This window comes from Apium graveolens, chromosome 10 (assembly GCF_009905375.1).
Source record: "Apium graveolens cultivar Ventura chromosome 10, ASM990537v1, whole genome shotgun sequence".
In the NCBI taxonomy this organism is placed as follows: domain Eukaryota; kingdom Viridiplantae; phylum Streptophyta; class Magnoliopsida; order Apiales; family Apiaceae; genus Apium; species Apium graveolens.
In genome coordinates this window covers 192,841,483-192,863,772 of record NC_133656.1, presented here as the reverse complement: position 1 = coordinate 192,863,772, position 22,290 = coordinate 192,841,483, and the positions used below count along the sequence as shown (strand labels likewise).

The window sequence follows — 22,290 nt, the reverse complement described above, 5'->3', positions numbered from 1 at the left end:
ACAGATAATATAAGTCAATTCGTGTTAGTAGTTTGTAGTTTTCTAAAATTAAATATAAATATAAGTTATTTTACTTAATTTAACATAACTTAATAAATTTTTAATATAATTTACAAATCATTTAAAAATTATTTTTATTTTATAAATTAAAAAGACGATTGGATGAACTATTATAAAGAATAGAACTCGTGCTTTTGTACTTTGGTACTTTTAGCACCAAATTATATATTGTTTCACTTATTAATAAATAGTATAGATTTAAAATAGATTTAAAATAATAGGTTTCAAAAATAATGAAAGGCGGGAAATTAATTAAAATAATATGAATAATTAAATAGGGGTAACTAAGTAATTTCAGCAAGTATCCAAACTTTCCAATATTAGTTTGTAAAGAACACATTTGGAGAATTCGATAATGAATTTGGAGAATTCAATGAACTTGTAATTGATGTAGGAAGCAACCTTGATTGACGCTGTCGGAGGAGGTAAAGAGATTCTGTACAAAATCAATTATCTATATACGTTTGGTGAATAAGTAGAATTTTATTGGGACATAAAATTGTTTAATAGTAGTCTATTTAGATACGAATTTGATTTTATTAATATAATTATAATTACCTAGTAAGGATAATTTTGTAATTTCAGCAAGTATCGACCGACTGACCGCAAACCGTTTAATATTTCGTCTATTATAATATAGTATAGTATATATATTTTTTTCAACTGTTTATATATTCATTGTTAGTTGGATTATTAACTTTCAGCAAAAAAGTTATTTTCTTTTATAATTTTTTGCAAAAATTGTCTTTTGGCTTAAAATTTCATTTGCACACTAATACCCTTTTAGCAAATCAAAAATGAGAATGTGGGGAAAAAAATAAAGATGAGACTGGTGAGACTGGTGAGAGTAAAGAGGTAAAAACAAAAGGCTGAGAACATGCCGAAGAGAACTCTTTATACAAAGAGTGAGAAAAAGTTGACATGTACAGCTAAAGAAGCAAGGGTAAAATGATTATGTACTTAGTTAAATATACACAAAAGTGTCAATGTTTTATGTTTTTCTCACATAGCATGATATTGTTGTTTGCACAATCATTTTAATTGTTTTTCACTACTAACTACTATACTTACTCTGTACTTCTTTTTCTCATTTCTTAATATCAACCGTTGCAATCACACATAATGCACTTCATTGTCTAATCTTTTATTTTTTTTCGGTTTTCGTCTCTGGCTATGGGTGCTTGTTGTTGCAAATTCTCGGTCTGCTGGTGGCATTCTCCACTAAAGCCTACCCTTCTGCAGCCCTCCTCTGATACGGGTTATTTTCGAGATTTAATTTGTTTTGATTTAGTTTTTTTGTTTTAGTGTGTGTTTCTTTTGGCTTACTAGGTGTGTGTGAATTTTGTTTAGAGAAAGATGATAAAAGTGCATTGCCGATTTTTAAAGAGTTTAGCTTAGAGGAGCTAAAAGCTGCAACTGGTGGTTTTTCTACTGATAACATTGTTTCTGAGCATGGGGAGAAAGCTCCGAATGTTGTTTATAAAGGGCGGCTTCCTGATGATACTGCGATTGCTGTTAAGCGGTTCACCAAGTCTGCTTGGCCTGATTCTCACCAGTTCATTGTTAGTTATAACTAATTTATGATATTTGCATTTTAGCTGTTTTTACTGTGAGATGGTATCGTTAATGATATGCATAGTAAGCGTCTTCTTCCAATACCTACCTTTTGGGAGAGATTGTGCACCTTAGTCCCTTGTCTGACGGGGACCTATAATTCATTTAGTGACTTCTTCCGACCCTTTAAGGTTTTAGGAATTGGAAGAGATGCTACTTAAAAGGTATAGATAGTTGTTTTATGTGAATAGAGTAATTTGATTGTTGTTTTTCAGGAGGAAGCAAGATTGGTTGGGAAACTGAGAAGCGAGCGCTTAGCAAATCTAATTGGATTCTGTAGTGATGGACATGAGAGGTTGCTGGTGGCAGAGTTCATGCCTCATGACACGCTGGCTAAACACTTATTCCACTGTGAGTTTGTTCATTCTGCTTTCTATGCTTTGCATAATTTTTTCTTGACAATGTGGATCCAATCACCTTAACATTTTAACTTTCTAAGGCACAGAGGAAGGGAAAAGTATAGTAAGCAATTCTGTAAATCAATATGATTTGGGAAGTGGTGGTGGATCATATAATGATTTTGGTGAATCTTTTTTATAGGGGAGAGTCAGCCTATGAAATGGGCTATGAGATTAAGAGTGGCTTTGTATTTAGCTCAAGCTTTAGAATGTTGCAGCAGTAACGGGCGGGCTCTGTACCATGATTTAAATGCTTACAGAGTATTGTTTGATCAGGTATTGGTTTTACAATTGCTCATATTTGTTCTTCCAATTTGGCGGCAGCACTATGCTAACCTGCATTTCAACGTGTAGGATGGAAATCCAAGGCTCTCCTGCTTTGGTCTAATGAAGAATAGTAGAGATGGCAAGAGTTACAGCACAAACTTGGCTTTCACTCCACCAGAATACTTGAGAACTGGTAAGTAGCTGATCAGATATTTCAAACACTACGCAACATAGTAACAAGTTTGTTAATTCGTATTTCAAGTTTTATACATGTAGAAAAAGTACCAAGTTGACATTTTGTTCGTCTATGTGCCAGGAAGAGTGACACAGGAAAGCGTGATTTACAGCTTTGGCACATTGATGTTAGATCTTTTAAGTGGCAAACATATTCCGCCTAGCCATGTAAGCACTCAAATCTTAAATATTTATATCATCAGTAAGATACATGGGTTGCAAGAACTGAACCTTTGTGTAACATCAAAATCTCATCGTAACTGCAAATACCTCCACAATTTGATGCCTGCAGTGCTTTTCACTTAACTATTAGTACCAAAATGTTTTTTCATCCTAGAGATTAAGAACTTACAGTAGCATTATGTTTTGGTTTACATTTTATCTTTGTAAATGTAATATCTGCAATGCCTGTTATTGTTTGCAAACAGTTGCCATAACTTATTTGAAACAGATATTTGTAGTCTGAATCATTTTAAACTAACACTCACATTTTTAAAGGCACTAGATCTCATTCGTGGGAAGAACTTCCTGATGCTTATGGATTCTTGCTTAGAGGGTCATTTTACAAATGATGATGGAACTGAGTTAATGCGATTAGCAACGCGCTGTCTGCAGTATGAAGCTCGTGAGAGGCCAAACACAAAGTCTATTGTTGCAGCTCTCATGTCCCTTCAACAGGAGACAGAGGTATTACTCTCCCTCTCTAAAAGCTATAGCAAAGACCAGAGTAGTTCCTAGCACTACTTTCATTTGAAGCTGCAAGTTTAACTTTATTGATACAGAGTTATCTTTCTTCTTGTTAAGAAGACAAAAATATATGCTATCAATGACAGACAGTATTTTACGAGTCTATCTTTCCTGTTTAGTGGAACTGTTGTCGGTATGCTGGAAGGAAATTATATAATTTCCTTTGTTGTTTTATAGTTGTTTAACCAAAGTTATTGTGTCCGTGTCAGAAATTGTTCTGAATTATTCATGTATCTTATCGTTGCTAGCAATATATAAAATTCTTCTCAAAAAAATAATCAGGCACCATCGCGTGAATTAATGTGTATTTCAAATGGCGATGAAAAGTCGTCAGAACCATTGTTATTGACACCAATGGGTGAAGCTTGCTTGAGAACAGATTTGACAGCTATACACGAGCTATTGGAGAAGATTGGCTACAAGGACGATGCAGGAATTGCCAATGAGGTATGCTGCCAGACAAACTGAAAATATTTGTTCAATACTATTTTAAAGTACTGGTTACTAGAGACAATGTAACGTTAAAAGAACTTGTTATGAAGGGCAGTCAATGAACTTCATGCATATAGTATTTTATTGGTGATATTAAGCTAATCTAAGTAACAACAATCTGGGTTGCAGCTATCTTTTCAAGTGTGGACAGATTTAATGCAGGAGACATTGAATTCAAAGAAGCAAGGAGATTCTGCTTTCCGCGCAAAGGATTTCACAAATGCAATCGGCTGCTACACGCAGGTGCCTCCATTTTTTACTGTTCACATAATCTAATTTATAGGATTATGCTTGTATTATGTTGTACTGTCAACATGAGAAATTTGATAGACATGACAATCATGGAAAACAACATATTTTGCTTCTGAGTATTAATGTTGAAGCAAAGACTCTACCAGCTGTCTTTGCTAAAATCCTGGGGTATCCATCACTCCAACACTTAAAAAGTGAAATATTTGTTGTAATCTACTGCATGGTTTAATGAGTAAGCTAAGTTAAATTTTGCCAATGCAGTTCATTGATGGAGGGACAATGGTATCGCCTACAGTTTTTGCTAGGCGTTGTTTATCTTATCTAATGACTGACAAGCTACAACAAGCTCTTGGAGATGCTATGCAAGCCCAGGTAGTTTCTCCAGAGTGGTCAACTGCATTTTATCTGCAGGCAGCTACTCTCTTCAAGCTCGGCATGGACACTGATGCTCAAGAAGCACTTAAAGATGCCACCAATTTGGAATCCAAAAGATACAAAAAGTGAAAGTGTATAGATTTTCATAATATCTGTATCAGGTTTTTAATAGTCTCTTGTATCTATTGTCAATTTGCTTGTTCATTTAAAAGAGTCTAAAAGTTTGTTTATTTGATTTTTTTTAATCCATAATTTATCAATCGTTTTGAACATGAACTTAGGTATTATTAGAATTTTGGTGCATTCCTTGATGCCATGCTTAATACACATTACAATAATGATGAGCGAGTGTAAAAAAAAGACTTCGCTTTCCCATTACATAAATTTCATGCTTGCAGCTCATGGCTTGACATTGATCTATGAATTATGAATTACAATCGAGAATTCAAGATAAACCCTAAACAATTGCTGCTGATCACAAGGATAAGAATAATAAAACTTTAACAAGCTATATACTATCAAAAGGTTTTATACTATCTTCATTCTATAATCATGATGTTTGAGAATCTGCATACCTCCTTTTAGCATGTCATATTGCCATGTGAAAGTGGATGATCAAAACCTGGACGCCTGCTAAATTTAAACATGCAAACATAAAATCTACAAGGTGAACAACATTACAGTTTTCGCTTGATTGCCCTGGTAACTCGTCGCTTGCTTGCTCTGATAATTCGATATGATCTGAGCCAACAATATTTTGTGCTATTGACTTGCAAATTTTGCAGATCCAGAAAATGATGAAGTATAAGGGAAAACAAATCATTTCCAATTCTTAAAGAAATTGTAAACCAAATAGTTCATGTGATAATAAATGCTAAATGTAAGGACATTCGGATAACTTCTAGTAACGTGATACAGGACACACTCACCTATTTCCTTTAATCCTGAACCATGTCTCAGCACAATGTTTATGGGCTGTAGCCATGTCGTTCTTACAAGAACACCCACCCTAGTCGAATAGCAATTCCAGACTCCATTTCACTACCACCCACTCGAAGACTCAAATGACAAATTCTACAATCTCTTTCCATCAATCCCAACAAAACGTTAAATTCAGGGACACCGCTTTCAATATCAACAGAACAATCTGAATTAACTACAGGTAACACTCTTTCAGAATCCAAAACTTCCTCAATTTTGTAATAAAAATCGAAGCCATCAGGTTTGGAATAGGACAGAGAATAAGAAGAACCCTCATTGTCTTCCGAACAAGATAACTTTTCTTTATCGTTATCACTCATAGGGGAGGAACATCGGTCATCACCACACTCTAAATCTTGACAAGTGATCTCTAAACTCTCCATTAAAGATATCCAGAGCCAACTATTTGGAGGACAATAATTTAAAAGCCTTACATGCCAAAGCCAAATAAACACCAATTTAAGACCTTTATAAGAAAAACATGATCATATCCTTTTTTTATAAAGGTGGTGGAGAAGGTGACGTTGGTAATGTTCTATGACTTTGCGCTGCTTTAAGTTCTTTCTTAGACTTACAGTCAAGTGATCATGGATTCTCCATACATAAAGGGTAAGTTTGGACACGGTTTCATTATAATGCAGACTCATACTCTATTATATACTACCTTGGCACTTTCATGCACCTAAAGAATACTTGTGCCTGAAGAATTATTTACGATGCCAAAAATATATAGCAATGTAAGATCTTTAGTGGAAGAACTTTTATAAAGTGTGTATATACATATGAAGTAAGGCACCATCTAACCATTAGATGTCATCGACATGTACACAATTTAACTATGCACTATCGACATTATCTAAAAGGCCAACCTTCCACATCTTCAAAGAAATTTAATTAGCTTTTAAAATTATGTACCATGAACAATTTCAAAGGATTCTGTAAGAGTTTATTGTTTTAAACCTGTTTTTAGGTATCCATGATTCTCACTGTATATACTATGCCTTTATTTAGGCAGATTTCTGATATTGTGATCAGTTTAAACTTTTATTTAAAATTTTATCACCTGCTTTCTCTGTGTTTTCCAATTCACGTCTTTAAATTTCGATAAAAAAAAAACCACAATCAAACTGTCCACAGTCCCCTGGTTTAAAAAATGGAATCCTATGAAGATTCAGTTTGGTTGTAAGCTCCTGCATGGTCTTATCAGTATGCTAAGTTAAATTTTGCGTCCAATACAGTTCATTGGTAGCCAACAGTTTTTGCTAGGCGTTGCTTATCTGATCTAATGACTGAAACAACAAGCTCTTGGAGATGCTATGCAAGCCCAGGTAGTTTCTTCAGAGTGGTCAACTGCTTTTTATCTGCAGGCAGCTACTCTCTTCAAATTGGGCATGGACACTGATGCTCAAGAAGAATTTAAAAATGCCACAAATTTGGAATCCAAAAGAAACAAAAAGTGAAAGTGTATAGATTTTCTTAATATCTGTATCAGGCTTTTTAATAGTCTCCTGTATCTATGTCGATTTGCTTTTTCATGAAAGGAGTCTAAAAGTTTGTTTTTGAATTCTTTTCCTAATCCAAAATTTATCAAAGCTTTGGACATGAATTTAGGTATTATTCAGAAGTTTGGTGCATTCCTTGATGGCATGCATAAAACATACAAATAATTACTATAATGATCAGCTAGCATATAAAAAAGACTTCTCTTTCCCATTACATAAATTTCATGCTTGCAGCTAATGGATTGACATTGATCTATGAAATATAAATTACTATTGAGAATTCAAGATAAACCCTAAACAATTACTGCTTATCACATTAATAAGAATTATAAAATTTAACCTATGTACTATCACAAGGTTTTGAACTATCTTCATTTTCTAATCATGATGTTTGAAAATCTGCAAGCCTCCTTTTTAGCATGTCATATTGGCATGTGAAACTGGAAAATCCAAACCAGGAAGGCCGTAAAAACTAAACATGCAAACACAAAATCTAGCAGCAGGTGACCGAGTGGGAACGGTGGAGTCACCCTTAACGGGGCAGGCGCTAAGGCTGCATTTCCCGACAAAGTAATGTTTTCATTTGCTTGCTCTGGTAATTCGATATGATCTGAGCCATCAACATTTCGTGCTATTGACTTGCAGATTTCGCAGATCCTGAGAATGATGAAGCATTACAAGGAAAAACAAATCATTTCCAAATCTTAAAGAATTCCTAAACTAAATAGTTACTTCATGTGATAAAAATGCGAAATCTAAGGAAATTCAGATAACATCTAGAATACATGATACAAATATAACTCACGTATTTCCTTTAATCATGAACCATGTCTCAGCACAACGTTGATGGGCTGCAGCCATGTCATTTTTACAAGAACACCCTAATTGAATAGCAATTCCACTCTCAATATCACTGCCTCCCACTTGCAAACTCAAATGACAAATTCTACAACTTGTTTCAGTTTTCTCCAACACGATGTTAAATTCATGAACACCGCTTTCAATATCAACAGAACAATCTGAATTAACCAAAGTTAACACTCTTTTAGAACCCAAAACTTCCTCATTTTTGCAGTCAAAATTATAGCCATCGATTGAACCATCAGGGGTGGAATAGGACCGGGAATAGGAAGAACCCTCGTAGGCTTCTGAACAAACTAAGCTTTCCTCATCGTCATTACTCATAGAGGAGGAACAGCGGTCATGACAACACTCTAAGTCAAAACAAGTAATCTCAAAACTCTCCATTAAAGATATCCGGATCCAACTATTTGAAGGCCAGTTTAAAAGCCTAGAAAGCCAAACCCAAATAAACACCAGAGAAACACCAATTTAAGACATTTATAAGAAAAAAGATGATCTTATCTCCTTTTATATAGTTGGTGGAGAAGGTGACGTTGGTAACTGTAAGTGGGGAGTGGTAATAGTCTAAGACTTTGTCCTGCTTTAAGTTCTTTATTAGTCTTACAGTCATGTAGTAATGGATTCTCCATAGACGAAGAGTAAGTTTGAACACGGTTTAGTTAAATGCAGATTCATCCGATATTATACACTAACTTGGCACTTTCTTGTACCGAAAGAAAACTTGTGCATGAAGAATTATTTAGGATGTCAAAATAATTGTAATGGAAAGATCATTAAGAACTTTTGTAAAGTGTGTATATACATTTGAAGCAAGTAGAAGAACCATCTAACCACTTGATGTCATCGACATGTAGACAATCCAACTTTGCACATTCAGCATGATCCAAAAGACCAACCTTCCACATCTTCAAAAAATTCAAATTAGCTTCTTAAAATATGTACCATAAACCATATTCAAAAGATTCTGTAAAAGTCTTTTATTTAAAACCTGTTTTAAGCTATCCATGATTCTAAGTGTATGTACTATGCCTTTATTTAGGCAGATTTCTGATCTTGTGATCAGTTTAGAAGTTTAGATAAGAATTTATCACCTGTTTTCTCTGTGTTTTCCAGTTTACATTTTCAAAGTTTTGATAAAGAACCACAATCAAACTGTCCACAGTCCCCTGGTTTAAGTTTAGCAGATACCCATGTTGTTCTTAGTCCAGTAAGGGTAGCAGATTCCACTGAACCGCTCTAGTCTCGTTAATTTGAGGTCGAAGTGACGAAGGCAAAAGTTCAAAGCTCAGGCATGAAAGCAAGAGTTTCATTTGTTGAAAACATAAGTTTGCAGAGTGCAATATAAAGGATAATGTACTAAAAATATATTGTTGGCCTTTTGCTTTAAAAATGTTTTTTTTTGCTAAATAATGCTTTGAAAATTGTTGATAAAGAAGTTTAATGAAGAATTACGGAGGGCTAAAGAGGATGATACCAGCCTCAGACACTCTTTGTTTAGTTTCATCCAGGAAAATAGTTATGGAATTTGCATTAGCAGGACTTTCAGAAGCCAGATTTCAGAAACTATTCTCTGTATATGTTTAAGAGTTATTTACAAAATACACGCCTGAATTTGACTCAATTACACTTATTTATTTATTTTTTACATAAAGTATCCTCTTACCACAATTACATCTTATTAGTTAAATTTATTAAAATTCATAGGGTATTTTACAAAATTAAAATATTTGATTAGAATTAGATCATTATTTAAGATTTTTGATCCTTTAAATGATATTTTTTGAAAAAAAATTAAAGAACGAAAGTTGTAGAGAATGAAAAAAAACTTTTTAAAACAAACATTCAAAATTATCAAAAATTTAACGAAGCTTAAATTAAATAAAATCTATACATAATGAAGTTACTAAAAAAATTACAAAAAAAATATATTTGAAGTTGAACCTTATTATTTTGAGAAAATCTTTTCGTTCACTATAATCTTTGTTCATTAATTTTTTTGAAAAGTCTCGATAAAGGGTTAAAAAGCATAAATAAAGATTTAATTATTATTAAATATTTTAATTTTCTAAATTATCTCCGAGAATTTTAACAATTTAATGAAAATGGTGAAATTTGTCGTGCCGAAAATAGTACAAAAAAATATAAAATGCAATTATATAAATAAAGATAAAGAAGTGAATTTGAGCAGGGAGATGTTTTGCAAATACCTCCATGTTTAATAAAATATTAATGCCTGATTGGCCCTTTCAATTATTTACATTTTTTAGAGAGTGTCCGACAGACATTTTAAAGTGCATATAAAGTATAATTCTGTAAAGAAAAAATTATAATTTTATTTTTCTGAATAAAAATTAAAATATTCAACTTTTATTCAGAAAAAGAAAATTGTAAAAATAAGTTACATAACCGTATTTTTTATGCACCTTAAAAAATGTAAACAATTGGAAGGGACGAGGAAGTATTTACTAAGAAAGATTGAAATAAATAGTTACTGTAATTGAATTGCATATTTTACAAATCCTGAGACTCTGCATTCGCTGAAACCTGCTATGTTGATTCAATATCGTTAGGACCATCAACAATTCCATGCAATTGAACTGCATAATTTACAGATCATGAGACTGACAAAGCTTAAAAAGTCGGAAAAAATTTGGTTATTGATTCCAGAAAAATGAAGAACTCGCGCATTCTGCAATCAGTTTGTATTCAAAACAGGGGAACTTGCAAATATAAATTAACTTCTCCTTTTAACGCTTATATATTGTAAGCTGTACTTAACTTTAACAAACAACTTCCAAACACGTACTACAACACAATACACACACAACAAAGTTGATTGTGTGATACAAATTAAATAAGGTTCCTAATAGAATTAAAAATACAGTCATAAGACTCATAACATATGATGAGATTTTAGTAAAGATATTAGTTTTATAGTCCGTGAAATACACGGACATGTTCTATACTTTGTAAATTGATGTTATTTTAACCGTAATTATTGATGATATATTCATGTTGTTTCCCTATGAATTGATTACCTAAATATCTCTCTTTATAAAATTGAGATCGGTGACATAATTAACGTGTTTTTTCTCAAAATGAATTAAATATGTGGCAATAAAATTGAAATATACGATCTATAGTACAAATGGAAGCATATATTTCTCTGAAAATAATTACAACTTATAAGAGACAACTCATAATAATGAAATATTATTAATATCTACGGTTGTTTACATGTTACCATCAGTGTTCCAGAAATCGGCCATTCCGCCGATAAATCGGCTGATATATCGGTGAGATCACAGTTGCCGATCTAGTTAGCATGAATCGGGGCAAAAAACAGTTTTGCGACATCGGGTCAAAGACCGGGTGAAAATCGGAAAAACTCAGCGAATCAAAAATTAAAATCGAGTTTCAAATCTCACTGTTACGTGTTTGAAGAAGGAGATGACGATATATTGAAGAAGGAGACGAAGATAAGAAAATGAAGATGAAAAACGGGTAGTTGTTGAACGGCGAGATAAGAGAAGTGAGGGATGAGAACGGTAGACAAAGGTATAAAATAGAAAGAATGATGACGGAGACAAAAGTAACAAAGGAGATAGATTGGATGAGATCGAGGAGTTTTACCTGTTAGTTACGTGTGTAAACCATGTCCATGTATATTAATATGGTGAGGCGGTGAGCCGGTGACCAGTAAAGTAATACTCCCCCTAATTGTTATTGTTTCTGGGAGAGTGTCCGACACGTATTTTAATTTTAAGATGAAGAGAAAGTATAATTGTTTAACTTTTTTTAAAAATTTTATTTTTTTAATAAAAGTTTAAACATTCTATTTTTATTCAGAATTTTTTTTTTTTAATATCCCCGTGTAACTAATTATCTGTTGACTACCAACAAAAATATGAAACTACTGAGAACTGTTGTGATAGGGCCTAGAATTGATATACAGCTATATATTCATGGCAGTTATTTGTGACACAAGTTCTCAATTCTTATCCTCACCAACATTCAACATGAACATCACAATTTTAGAACATGCTATGAAACATTTAAGCTAACATGTAATTCTTTTGAATTTTACAATGGGTATTGTTTTGCAGCAGAATACAAAAAAAAAAAAACAGTAGCTCCGATGTTCCAAGAATAACATGATTTTAAGAACTTGACCCTTTAGTCAAGTTTCCTACAATTACAAAAATTACCGAGTACAAAAAATACAGCAGCACCAATATATGGAAAGGCCCATACACTTTTTGAATTTGCTGATACTGGAGCTGAGAATGCACTTGTTGGAAGAGGATTGGCTTCAGAAATCTTCTGCCCAAATTCATCAACACCTGCGATGACAATATTTTCTGCGATTAAATTGCAAATTTCGCAGATCCTAGAGCAGATGAAGTGAAAACAAATTAGTACTCAATGTTAAGAACCAAGAAATATAATACTGCATGAATTCTGCAATTACGATAACATAAGAGAATCTTAGGAACCTATACTTAATTATTGCAAGTTAAGTATTTAAGTAACTTTTTAGTATGTACTTATTGTAACAAGAAACTTCCTGACAACAGTAGTGTTTCATCACAACAGTTGTCAAGTTATTAGCATTATTTCGTATAACACAGTTTTAATATTTGCTCTGAAACATAGAACTCACTTGTTTCCTTTGATTCGGAACCATGTTTGAGCACATTGTTGATGAGCACTAGCCAATTCATTCTTACAAGAACACCCTAATTCAATAGGATTTCCAAGCTCCACATCCAGACTCAACTGACAGATCCTACAATCTCTTTCCGTTGTCCCAAATGATATTCTAACTTCATCAACCCCATATTCAATAACAACTCGATCAATTTCCGAATCCGAACCAACCACAGATGACACTCTTCTAGAATGCAAAACTTGATCAACTTCAGAATCAGATTTATGGCCATTATTTGAACAACCAAAACTCTCCACGGCTTCCGAAATAGCAATGATTTCATCATTATTTTCATCAGTTACTGCAGAGAAACAGCTACCACCATTGCACTCTAAATCAATAGAAGTCATCTCAGTAGGCGAAGCTGAGAGCTTTAGAACGTTGGATTTGTAGGGACTAGGAGTATATATAGCAGTGCCCATAATTATATCCTATTACAAACCATATGTAATTAGAATAGTACCATCATTGTTGTCTATTACAATCTAAATGTAATTAGGATTGCAACACTTTTGTTAAAATTATTAAATGGATGTTCGCTATAAAAATATATTAATTCTCTTAAATAGTTAAATTGACCAAATTTTAACTGAAAACTAAAAGTTACACGAATATAATTTGGATTGTTATTCACAGAACAGGGCAACCTACACAGGACATGCAAATTTGAACCTTTCTCTTATCAACGCCAATATTGTAAGCTGAATTTCTCTTTAACAAACAAGTTCAAAACACGACAACAACACAAAATTCATACAAAAAAGGGTGATTATGGTATACAAAATACTGGGCTGTAATTTGAGTCGGGCAGCTCGCGAGCTCGCCCGGCTCGAGCTAAACGAGCCGAGGTCGGGCAGAAATTCCGACTCGTTTAATTACCCTAGCCGGCTCGACTCGACTCGTGATATTAAACGAGTCGAGTTCGGGTAGAGTTTTAGGCTCGATTAAGTATAAAATTAAACGAGTCGGCTCGCCCGACTCATTAAAATTGGCCCGTTTAGCTAAACGAGCCGGTTCGACTCGACTCGTAAAATTAAACGAGTTGAGTTCGGTCTGAGATTTAAGCTCGATTAGTTAAACGAATCAGCTCGGCTAGACTCGATTAATCTTAGCTCGAATTATGCCCGGCTCGAAACTCGTCCCGAGTTACAGCCCTACAAAATACATACATCACATAAGATGAGATTGTAGTTAAGATTATCTCATGTTAGATTCTTGCTAATCCCGAAATATTGTCAGAACAACTTAAATATATACGTAATCAACAACTTATGAAGGGTATTGTTTTGCTGCACAACACCAACTTTTTTTCCCTGCAAGTTGTAATGCATTATGCAAAATTTGTAATTAATAATAAAAAAATTATTTTTTGTCGAAAAACATAGTATACTTCCGACATCCCAAGTATAACAGGGATTCAAGTAGAATTTAGTGACCGTGTTCTCACTGTAATTACAACTGCAAAAATAATTACAAAAATTATAAAGGTACAACCAATATATAAACGTATATTGCTCCAATGTATTAAGAATACCCCTCTCTCTGAGTTTGTTGATGAGAATGCCCTTGCTGAAAAACTACTGGCTTCAGATATCTGCTGCCTCCATTCAGTAGCACCTGGGACGACAATATTTTGTGCGACTGAATTACAAATCTCGCAGATCCTAAAGCAAAACAAATAATTACACATTATTACTCAATGTCGGCAAAACCAAGAACTATACACATTCTGCAATTGTTGCAAGTTAAATTATAATTATGTGTTTTTGAACAATTTTGATGAAGTCTCATGAATAGCTAGCTTTTGGACTTTAAATATTTCACTGAACCTTTTATGTGTGATGCTTTGTAATAAGGGTACTCTAGTCATTAGACCTGGTAGGAGAATATTTCTGTTATTGTTGCTGTCCTTGTCTGTGCCATATAAGTGGGCACATTTTGTCATGACTAGAGGCTCTCAGATCTGTGATTTGTGAGGTTTATGAATCGGGCTTTTCTTCCACAATTCAGTGCTCTTGTTTTTTCATTTTGCTGTTTATTTTGATAAAGTCACATGGTATCAGAGCAGCAAATGAAATTCTAGTTAAAGAGTGAATTAGGTGGAGTGATATTTTTTGGTTCATAGTGTCGTAATCTCGGTGAAGCTCCCGTCATATCCAAAAGTGTCTTGATAAAGAAGAAAGCTGTGCTTGTGTTAAATCTTCTGTCATGACAAGTGGAAGTAAGTTTTCGTTTTCTGATATGCAAAACCCGCTATTCTTGCATCCGTCAGACAACCCCCTCTCTGTCAGTGTTGCTAAACTCCAAGGTGCAAATGACTATCGAGCTTGGAGGAGATCAATGGAGATCCAGTTGTCTTCCAAACGAAAGATTGGCTTTGTCAATGGGACTGAAACTCGGAGCACAACAGATACCGCGGAAGGGATACAATGGGACACCTGTAACAGTATGGTAATCTCTTGGATCCATAACAATGTTTCTGATTCCATTAAAAGTTCCATCTTGTTTATAACTTCTGCATCTGAGGTTTGGAAACAACTAGAAAAACGTTTTCACTTGACTAATGGGTCTCGTAAATACAAACTGAGTAGAGAACTGTTTGGGATGAAACAAAATGGTATGTCTATTGTTGATTACTATACCTGTCTTAGTAGTGTGTGGGATGAATTAGAGTCTATGACTGTATTGCCTACTGTTACAACTTGTGCTGAAGATGTATCTGCTTTGTTAAAGGCTATAACTGTGCAAAAAGAAGAAGCTAAATTATTTCAATTTTTAAATGGTCTTGATGATGTTTATGGCCCTCAACGTAGCCAGCTTTTGATTCTCACCCCTCTACCGAGTGTGGAAATGGCATGTGCCTCTATTCAACAGGAGGAATCTCAAAGGGAAGTATTAAAATTACCCTCTCCATATGACAATGACATGTCTGCAATGTTTAGCAAAGTTAATGTCAACTCTGAGAAAGGTCTTTCTTGTGGAGTGTGTAAAGGAAAAGGTCATTCAGATGACAAATGCTGGAATGTTATTGGGTATCCTCGATGGCATTACAAATACAAGCCAAGGCCTCCAACTGCTCCTCGTAGTCATGTGCCAGCAAATGCAAAATGGAACACTCAAAGGTCCTCCTTCTCTCCTAAAGGACCATCTGCTGCAAATGTAACTGTCAGTGGAGGGCAAAGTGATGTGATGTCGCAGCCTATCACTCTCTCACCTCATCAACTGCAGCAGTTGCTACAAATGCTGCCTGGTCAGTCACAATCAGGGCCTAATGTCTATGAAGAAGATGCCATGGACACCCCTTTCTCTGGAATGATTTCTTGTCATGCTGTGCATAAAGATGCTAATGTGTGGATAATGGATACAGGGGCAACAAATCACATGACTTCAAATCAAAATAATTTGGTCAATGTGAAACCTGTAGAGGCTAACATGACAGTGAATCTGCCGACAGGAGCCAAGGCTGTTGTATTTTCCGTTGGAGATGTATATTTGCCAAATGGGTTGAAGTTACTGAATGTTCTATATGTTCCCGTCTTTTCTCACAATCTCTTGTCCATTCACAAGCTCTCCAAAGACAATAGTTGTTATACAGTGTTTTCTCCCAATGCGTGCTCCATAATTGACTCTGTTTCTCACACGGAAAGAGGTAAAGGTATGGTTATTAATGGCTTGTATCACTTGTCGACCTCAGACAACAAAATTGACGGAAAGAATACTCTGCTTCACTGTATGTCAGCCACAAAGTCATCATTGCTGGAACAATACACTCTTTGGCACAATAGGTTGGGCCATGCACCTGTGTCTAAGTTAAAGCATATAGAGTGCATAAAGTATTGTTGTGGTGTGTCTGGACAAATCTGTGTCACATGCCCAATGGCCAAGTTCACTAAATTGCCATTTTCTGCAAGTGAATCACATGCATCTACACCTTTTGATCTTGTGCACACTGATATATGGGGGCCTTACAAGGTGAGCACAAGACAGAAGTATAAATACTTCCTGACGATTGTTGATGACAATACAAGAATGACCTGGATTTACCTGTTGCAGCACAAGTCAGAGTACCTTCAGACACTGCAGATGTTCAACAACTTTGTTCACAAGCAGTACAAATCTTCAATAAAGATAGTGAGGACAAATAATGCACTTGAATTTGGAGATGCATCATGCAAAGCGTACTTTCAGTCTCAAGGAATCTTGCACCAAACTTCGTGCGTCTACCGGCCTCAACAGAATGCCCGTGTGGAGAGGAAGCACAGGCATGTGCTCGAAGTTGCAAGGGCACTCATGTTCCAGTCGGGATTGCAGTTGTCGTTTTGGGGAGAGGCAGTGTTAACTGCAGCTTATATCATAAATAGGTTGCCCTCATCAGTTCTTGACAACAAATGTCCTTATGAATTGTTGACTGGTGAACCTGTTGATTATGATGGTTTGAAGTCATTCGGGTGTCTTGCGTTTGCTGTGAACCCTGTACATACCTCTGATAAATTTGCAGCAAGAGGGGTTCCTTGTGTATTTGTGGGATACATCCCAGATAAAAAAGGGTTTAGATTGTTGGACTTGAAAATGATGAAATGTTTTGTCTCTCGAGATGTGTCATTCTGTGAATCAATCTTCCCTTTAAACTCTAGCTCACCAAAGCCGTATATGTTTCCATTGCCCACATCAATGCCTCAGAATCAGACTCCTGCATACATTGATGATGACACTGGATTCATAGACTCAGAAAATGGAGAAGTTGAGACAATTGAAAGCAATCAAAAAGGCACCTCAGAAACAGAAAATGGCGATGCTGCCTCTGAAGAACAAAGTAGCACTGTTTGAAGCTCACTTCGCAGGTCCACTCGAGCTCACAAGACTCCCTCTTGGATGGAGTCATATGTAACACAACCATACCCAACACCTTCCGCAAATCTGGTGGTTGTGACAGATCAACGCGTAGAGGAATCATTTGATTGTTTTTTGTCAAAGTTAACTACTAAACCAGACCCAATGTCCTTCAAACAAGCTGTGCAGGATGTTAATTGGGTAAAAGCTATGAATGTCGAACTGGATGCGCTCGAGAACAATGATACTTGGGACATCACCTCATTGCCACCCGGAAAGAAGGCAATAGGGTGCAAGTGGCTCTATAAAACTAAATACAGATCAGATGGAACAGTGGAAAGGTTCAAGTCACGTCTTGTTATCTTGGGATGTCGTCAAATATATGGGGTGGACTATGAACATACGTTTGCCCCAGTGGAAAAAATGACGACCGTAAGGGCATTCTTGGCTGTTGCAGCAGTGCAAAAGTGGCACGTTATGCAGATGGATGTCACAAATGCCTTCTTACATGGCGATTTATACGAGACTGTTTATATGAAGCTTCCCTTGGGATATTCAGGCATCGGAAGCAGAATAGTAGTGAACCAGGGGGAGTTGATGCCTTTAAATGCCAATCTGGTCTGCAAGCTCAAGAAGTCGTTGTATGGACTTCGTCAAGCCCCACGTAACTGGTTCAGCAAGTTGTCGAGCACTCTCAAAGATATGTCATATGGTCAGTCCTTGTCAGATTACAGTCTCTTTACGCAGACAGTGGGATCGTCTATTACTCTAGTTCTTGTTTATGTAGATGACCTCTTGCTTGCTGGTAATGACATTCAGCAAATTAATCGACTGAAGTCTATGTTGTCTACCAACTTTAACATGAAGGATTTGGGAGATGTTCAATATTTTTTGGGTCTGGAGATTAGTCGATCCTCTGCTGGATTCTTTGTATCACAGCGAAAATATGCATCTGATTTGATAGCTGAATATGGTGTTGATACTAAGGCGCCGTTGAAATTACCCATGGACATTCATCTCAGACTTGAAGCTGACACTGGTGAGTTCCTCAAAGATCCCCATCCTTACCAACATCTTCTCGGTAAGCTCATATACCTGACAATCACTCGCCCGGACATCACATATTCTGTTCACATCTTGACACAGTTCATGCAACATCCTACATGTGTTCATATGGAAGCTGCTATCAAGTTGCTTCGATACATCAACTCAAACCCAGGTCAAGGCATCTTGTTATCGTCTTCCTCTGCTGCTGAACTCAAGGCGTACTGTGACAGCGATTGGGCCACTTGTCCCATGACTAGACGATCCACCACAGGCTTTTGTGTATTGTTGGGACAGTCCCCTCTTTCATGGAAAACAAAGAAACAGTTAGTGGTTGCTCGTTCCACTGCTGAAGCAGAATATAGATCGATGGCACTTGCTTCGTGTGAAATTACTTGGCTCTCCGCTCTCCTTAAAGACATGAGTCTCAACAACTTGCCTCCTACAGTTTTACATTGTGACAACCAAGCTGCGATTGCCATTGCTGCGAATCCGGTGCTTCATGAGCGCACCAAACACATCGAAGTGGACTGCCACTTTGTGCGAGATAAAATCAACTCTGGAGCTCTCCTGACCAAGCATGTTCCCTCCTATTCTCAAGTGGCTGATGTGTTCACCAAGGCTCTCTCTGCCAAACAGCACTATTATTTGATGAACAAGCTTGGAGCTGCAGCAGAGCTTCCCTCCCAGCTTGAGGGGGAGTGATGAAGTCTCATGAATAGCTAGCTTTTGGACTTTAAATATTTCACTGAACCTTTTATGTGTGATGCTTTGTAATAAGGGTACTCTAGTCATTAGACCTGGTAGGAGAATATTTCTGTTATTGTTGCTGTCCTTGTCTGTGCCATATAAGTGGGCACATTTTGTCATGACTAGAGGCTCTCAGATCTGTGATTTGTGAGGTTTATGAATCGGGCTTTTCTTCCACAATTCAGTGCTCTTGTTTTTTCATTTTGCTGTTTATTTTGATAAAGTCACAAATTTAGCTTATATGCCTTACAAATGATCATCCGTTCTCAAAAATTTCGGGATGAGCGAGAATCGACTATCCATTGATAACAAGAATGCAGAGAGGTTTAGAGGTGGAAACTTTGGTCCGACGAGGTCTAAAGTTTTATTTTCACCCCTCTCCGATTCCCTCACCTTATGTAATAATAATCTAATGCTTCGATTATGGTCAAGCATATAGTAACGGCAGTGTTTCATCACAACAGTTGTCAAGTTATCGGGATTATTTCGTATGAATAACACAGTATTAGAATTTGCTCTGAAACATAAACGAAGACACAGAGTCAAGGTTACTCACTTGTTTCCTTTGATTCGGAACCATTTTTCAGCACATTGTAGATGAGAACCAGCCAATTCATTCATACAAGAACACCCTAATTTAATAGGATTTCCAGGTTCCATATCCAGACTCAACTGACAGATCCTACAATCTCTTTCCGTTGTCGCAAACGATATTCTAACTTCATCGACTCCATGTTCTATACTAACTTGATTAGTTTCAGAATCCGAACCAACCACAGATGACACTCTTCTAGAATGCGAAACTTGATCAACTACAGAATCAGATTTATCTAAACCAAGATGAGTCATCTCGAGACTCCCCATCTACGATAGTAAGAAGCTGTCTCGGTAGGACTTAAATTCAAAAATCAAAACTTCGTTATGTAATGTACCCGCGTAAAATTGTTTAACACCTACCCCGCATAAAAGATTTAAAATACAAGGTAGAACCTCGTCAGAGACAAGGTGAGTGCGTGAATTTGCGATTAAGTAGAAACAAAAAGGATCTAAAAACTGGATTCCTTATTCTACATGATTGAACTAAAAAAGATAGAACTTGTTTTAGAACGTCGAATTTTGTAGGGACTAGGAATATTAAAAGAGCCTTTACCAAAAAAAATTTAATAATAATAATTTATATATTAGTGCCCGTGATTATTTTCTATTACAATTCAAATATAATTAGGATAATGTCATTATTATTACAATCATTGTGCCCTATAAAAAAAATATTGAATCACCTGATGAATGGGAAATAATCAAGCCCAAGTTTTGTTGAATGTTAATCAGTATTAGAAAAAACAAAATCTCTCAATAAAAACTGATTATCTTAAGAAATTTTTATTTCAACAACTATAGAACTAGCTAAAGGCTTCGTACGATAAAAATTTGTTCAATGCATTTACAACTTTTTCCCTGAACGAATAAGAATTCTTCAGTAGCGATTTCAGGAAGGTTTCACTCTATTCGATATCAATAGAAAGATAGCAAAACAAGTAAATAAAACCAGAATGAAGAGGCACAATTTACATGCGATGCATTTGCTATTATTCGGATTAACTGCAGGGAAAAAGGAGACTTCATCTGCTGCAGAAATCTGCTGCTGCTGCTTCCTAGATTCAATAACGTTTGTGCCAACAATATTTTGTGCGATTGAATTGCAAACTTCGCAGATCCTGTAGAATGCGGAAACATAACAAGACAAGAACAACTTATAAGTCAATGAGGAAATCAAAAACTACCTGCATTGATGATCAAGATAACATAAGAAAGCACAAAAACCTACTTAAGATTGCAAGTTAAACGATAATCAAGTTCTCACTTACTATCGGCAGAGTTAGTAACCAAAAATAAATAAATTAAGGTTGGATCAGATTTACTTATTTCCTTTGGTTCTGAACCAAGTTCCAGCACAATGCTGATGGACTGCAGCCAATTCATTCTTACAAGAACACCCTAATTCCATAGCATAACAGTTGACACAATCAAAGATATCCCGCGACAACATATTTTTATATGCAATCAAAGAAACTAATACGCAACATCAATCAAAACGAAAAAAACAGGTTTTAGTTCTAAGGCATCAGAAACATAACAGAGATATTTTAAGGTTGAACAGAACTCACTTATTTCCTTTACTTCTGAACCAAGTCTCAGCACAATGCCGATGTGCTGCTTCCATTCCGTCCTTACAAGAACACCCTAATTCAATAGCAATCCCAGACTCCGAATCTAGACTCATCATACAGATTCTACATTCTCTTTCCATCTTCTCCACGGAAATTCTAACTTCTTCCACACCATTCTCAATATCAATTACACAATCCGTATCACCCACAGATGACCCGCTTCTAGATTGCGAAACTTGATCAAATTCATAATCAGAATTATAGTCCAGATTCGAACCATCAGCGACTGTATAGAACTGAGATGAACTAGTAACCTCCGCTGTTTTCGAAAAACAGAGGTTTTCTTCTTTACCATCATTACTCACACAATCGCAGCTACAACCGCAATCATGACAAGTCATCTCGAGACTCCCCGTCTTAGATAGAAGTAAACGACTTGAGCTGTAATATAAAGAACTAATAGTAAAATCTTGATTAAAAACTAACCAACGATTTAATAAATACTATATTTTTCTTTGCTGCACAAGCTAAGGTTTTTGTATGTTAAAGTTATACGTCAAATTTTCGTATCTGCATTCATGTTTGAAGGGATATTTATAGGGTAGCACGTTTCTTATATTATCCTAAACAATTCGAACCATTATAGGACGGAAGATTAATAGCGACTATTGACCAGATATCTACGTTTAATCGGAATCCTATCTAAACTAGTACTGATTTGTTGAGATATCTAAACTTTTGGGGCTGTAACGACTGAGAAATTTACGTTGTATTATATTATATTTATAATAAAATTAAGTATATTAATATGTCAATTATGTGTGATTATCTGTTAAACTCTAACTGTTACGTATTACGTGCATTCCGTGTCATTTCTGTATTTTTAAGGTATTTTTTGGATGTTTTATTTCGCATTCATAGGTATCATTTCAAACGTTTTATGACCCAAACCACGATTTTAAAGCCAGTATTTCAAATAAAATAATGGGCCTTATTTTACA

General features: G+C 35.5%; 4 protein-coding genes across 6 annotated transcripts; 1 reads left to right on the top strand and 3 right to left on the bottom strand.

The window, feature by feature from the left end:
* Positions 1 to 1,034: 1,034 nt before the first annotated feature.
* LOC141688795 (serine/threonine-protein kinase BSK5-like) lies at positions 1,035 to 4,711 on the top strand. The gene is made up of 10 exons (XM_074492908.1): positions 1,035 to 1,318; positions 1,411 to 1,622; positions 1,890 to 2,025; positions 2,215 to 2,348; positions 2,427 to 2,532; positions 2,656 to 2,741; positions 3,072 to 3,260; positions 3,603 to 3,767; positions 3,942 to 4,055; positions 4,326 to 4,711. Exons 1-10 carry the CDS (start codon positions 1,234 to 1,236, stop codon positions 4,566 to 4,568), a joined length of 1,470 nt encoding a protein of 489 aa, XP_074349009.1. The 5' UTR covers positions 1,035 to 1,233; the 3' UTR covers positions 4,569 to 4,711.
* Positions 4,712 to 5,431: 720 nt separating this feature from the next.
* Positions 5,432 to 5,803, bottom strand: LOC141691517 (uncharacterized). Its single transcript, XM_074496251.1, has one exon. It carries the CDS (start codon positions 5,801 to 5,803, stop codon positions 5,432 to 5,434), a length of 372 nt encoding a protein of 123 aa, XP_074352352.1.
* Positions 5,804 to 7,014: 1,211 nt separating this feature from the next.
* On the bottom strand, positions 7,015 to 11,440 carry LOC141693681 (uncharacterized). 3 transcript variants are annotated; one of them, XM_074498833.1, is made up of 4 exons: positions 11,031 to 11,440; positions 8,618 to 8,691; positions 7,728 to 8,213; positions 7,015 to 7,579 (listed from the first exon to the last, which is right to left on the bottom strand). In XM_074498833.1, exons 1-4 carry the CDS (start codon positions 11,031 to 11,033, stop codon positions 7,345 to 7,347), a joined length of 798 nt encoding a protein of 265 aa, XP_074354934.1. In that variant the 5' UTR covers positions 11,034 to 11,440; the 3' UTR covers positions 7,015 to 7,344. The 3 variants fall into 3 exon arrangements, with proteins under 3 accessions (XP_074354934.1, XP_074354935.1, XP_074354936.1); XM_074498834.1 differs by lacking the exon at positions 11,031 to 11,440 and adding an exon at positions 8,878 to 9,534; XM_074498835.1 differs by lacking the exon at positions 11,031 to 11,440 and adding an exon at positions 8,878 to 9,530 and having other exon boundaries at positions 8,618 to 8,682.
* Positions 11,441 to 20,537: 9,097 nt separating this feature from the next.
* LOC141688788 (uncharacterized) lies at positions 20,538 to 21,837 on the bottom strand. Its single transcript, XM_074492902.1, has 2 exons — positions 21,287 to 21,837; positions 20,538 to 20,836 (listed from the first exon to the last, which is right to left on the bottom strand). Exons 1-2 carry the CDS (start codon positions 21,688 to 21,690, stop codon positions 20,608 to 20,610), a joined length of 633 nt encoding a protein of 210 aa, XP_074349003.1. The 5' UTR covers positions 21,691 to 21,837; the 3' UTR covers positions 20,538 to 20,607.
* Positions 21,838 to 22,290: the final 453 nt, after the last annotated feature.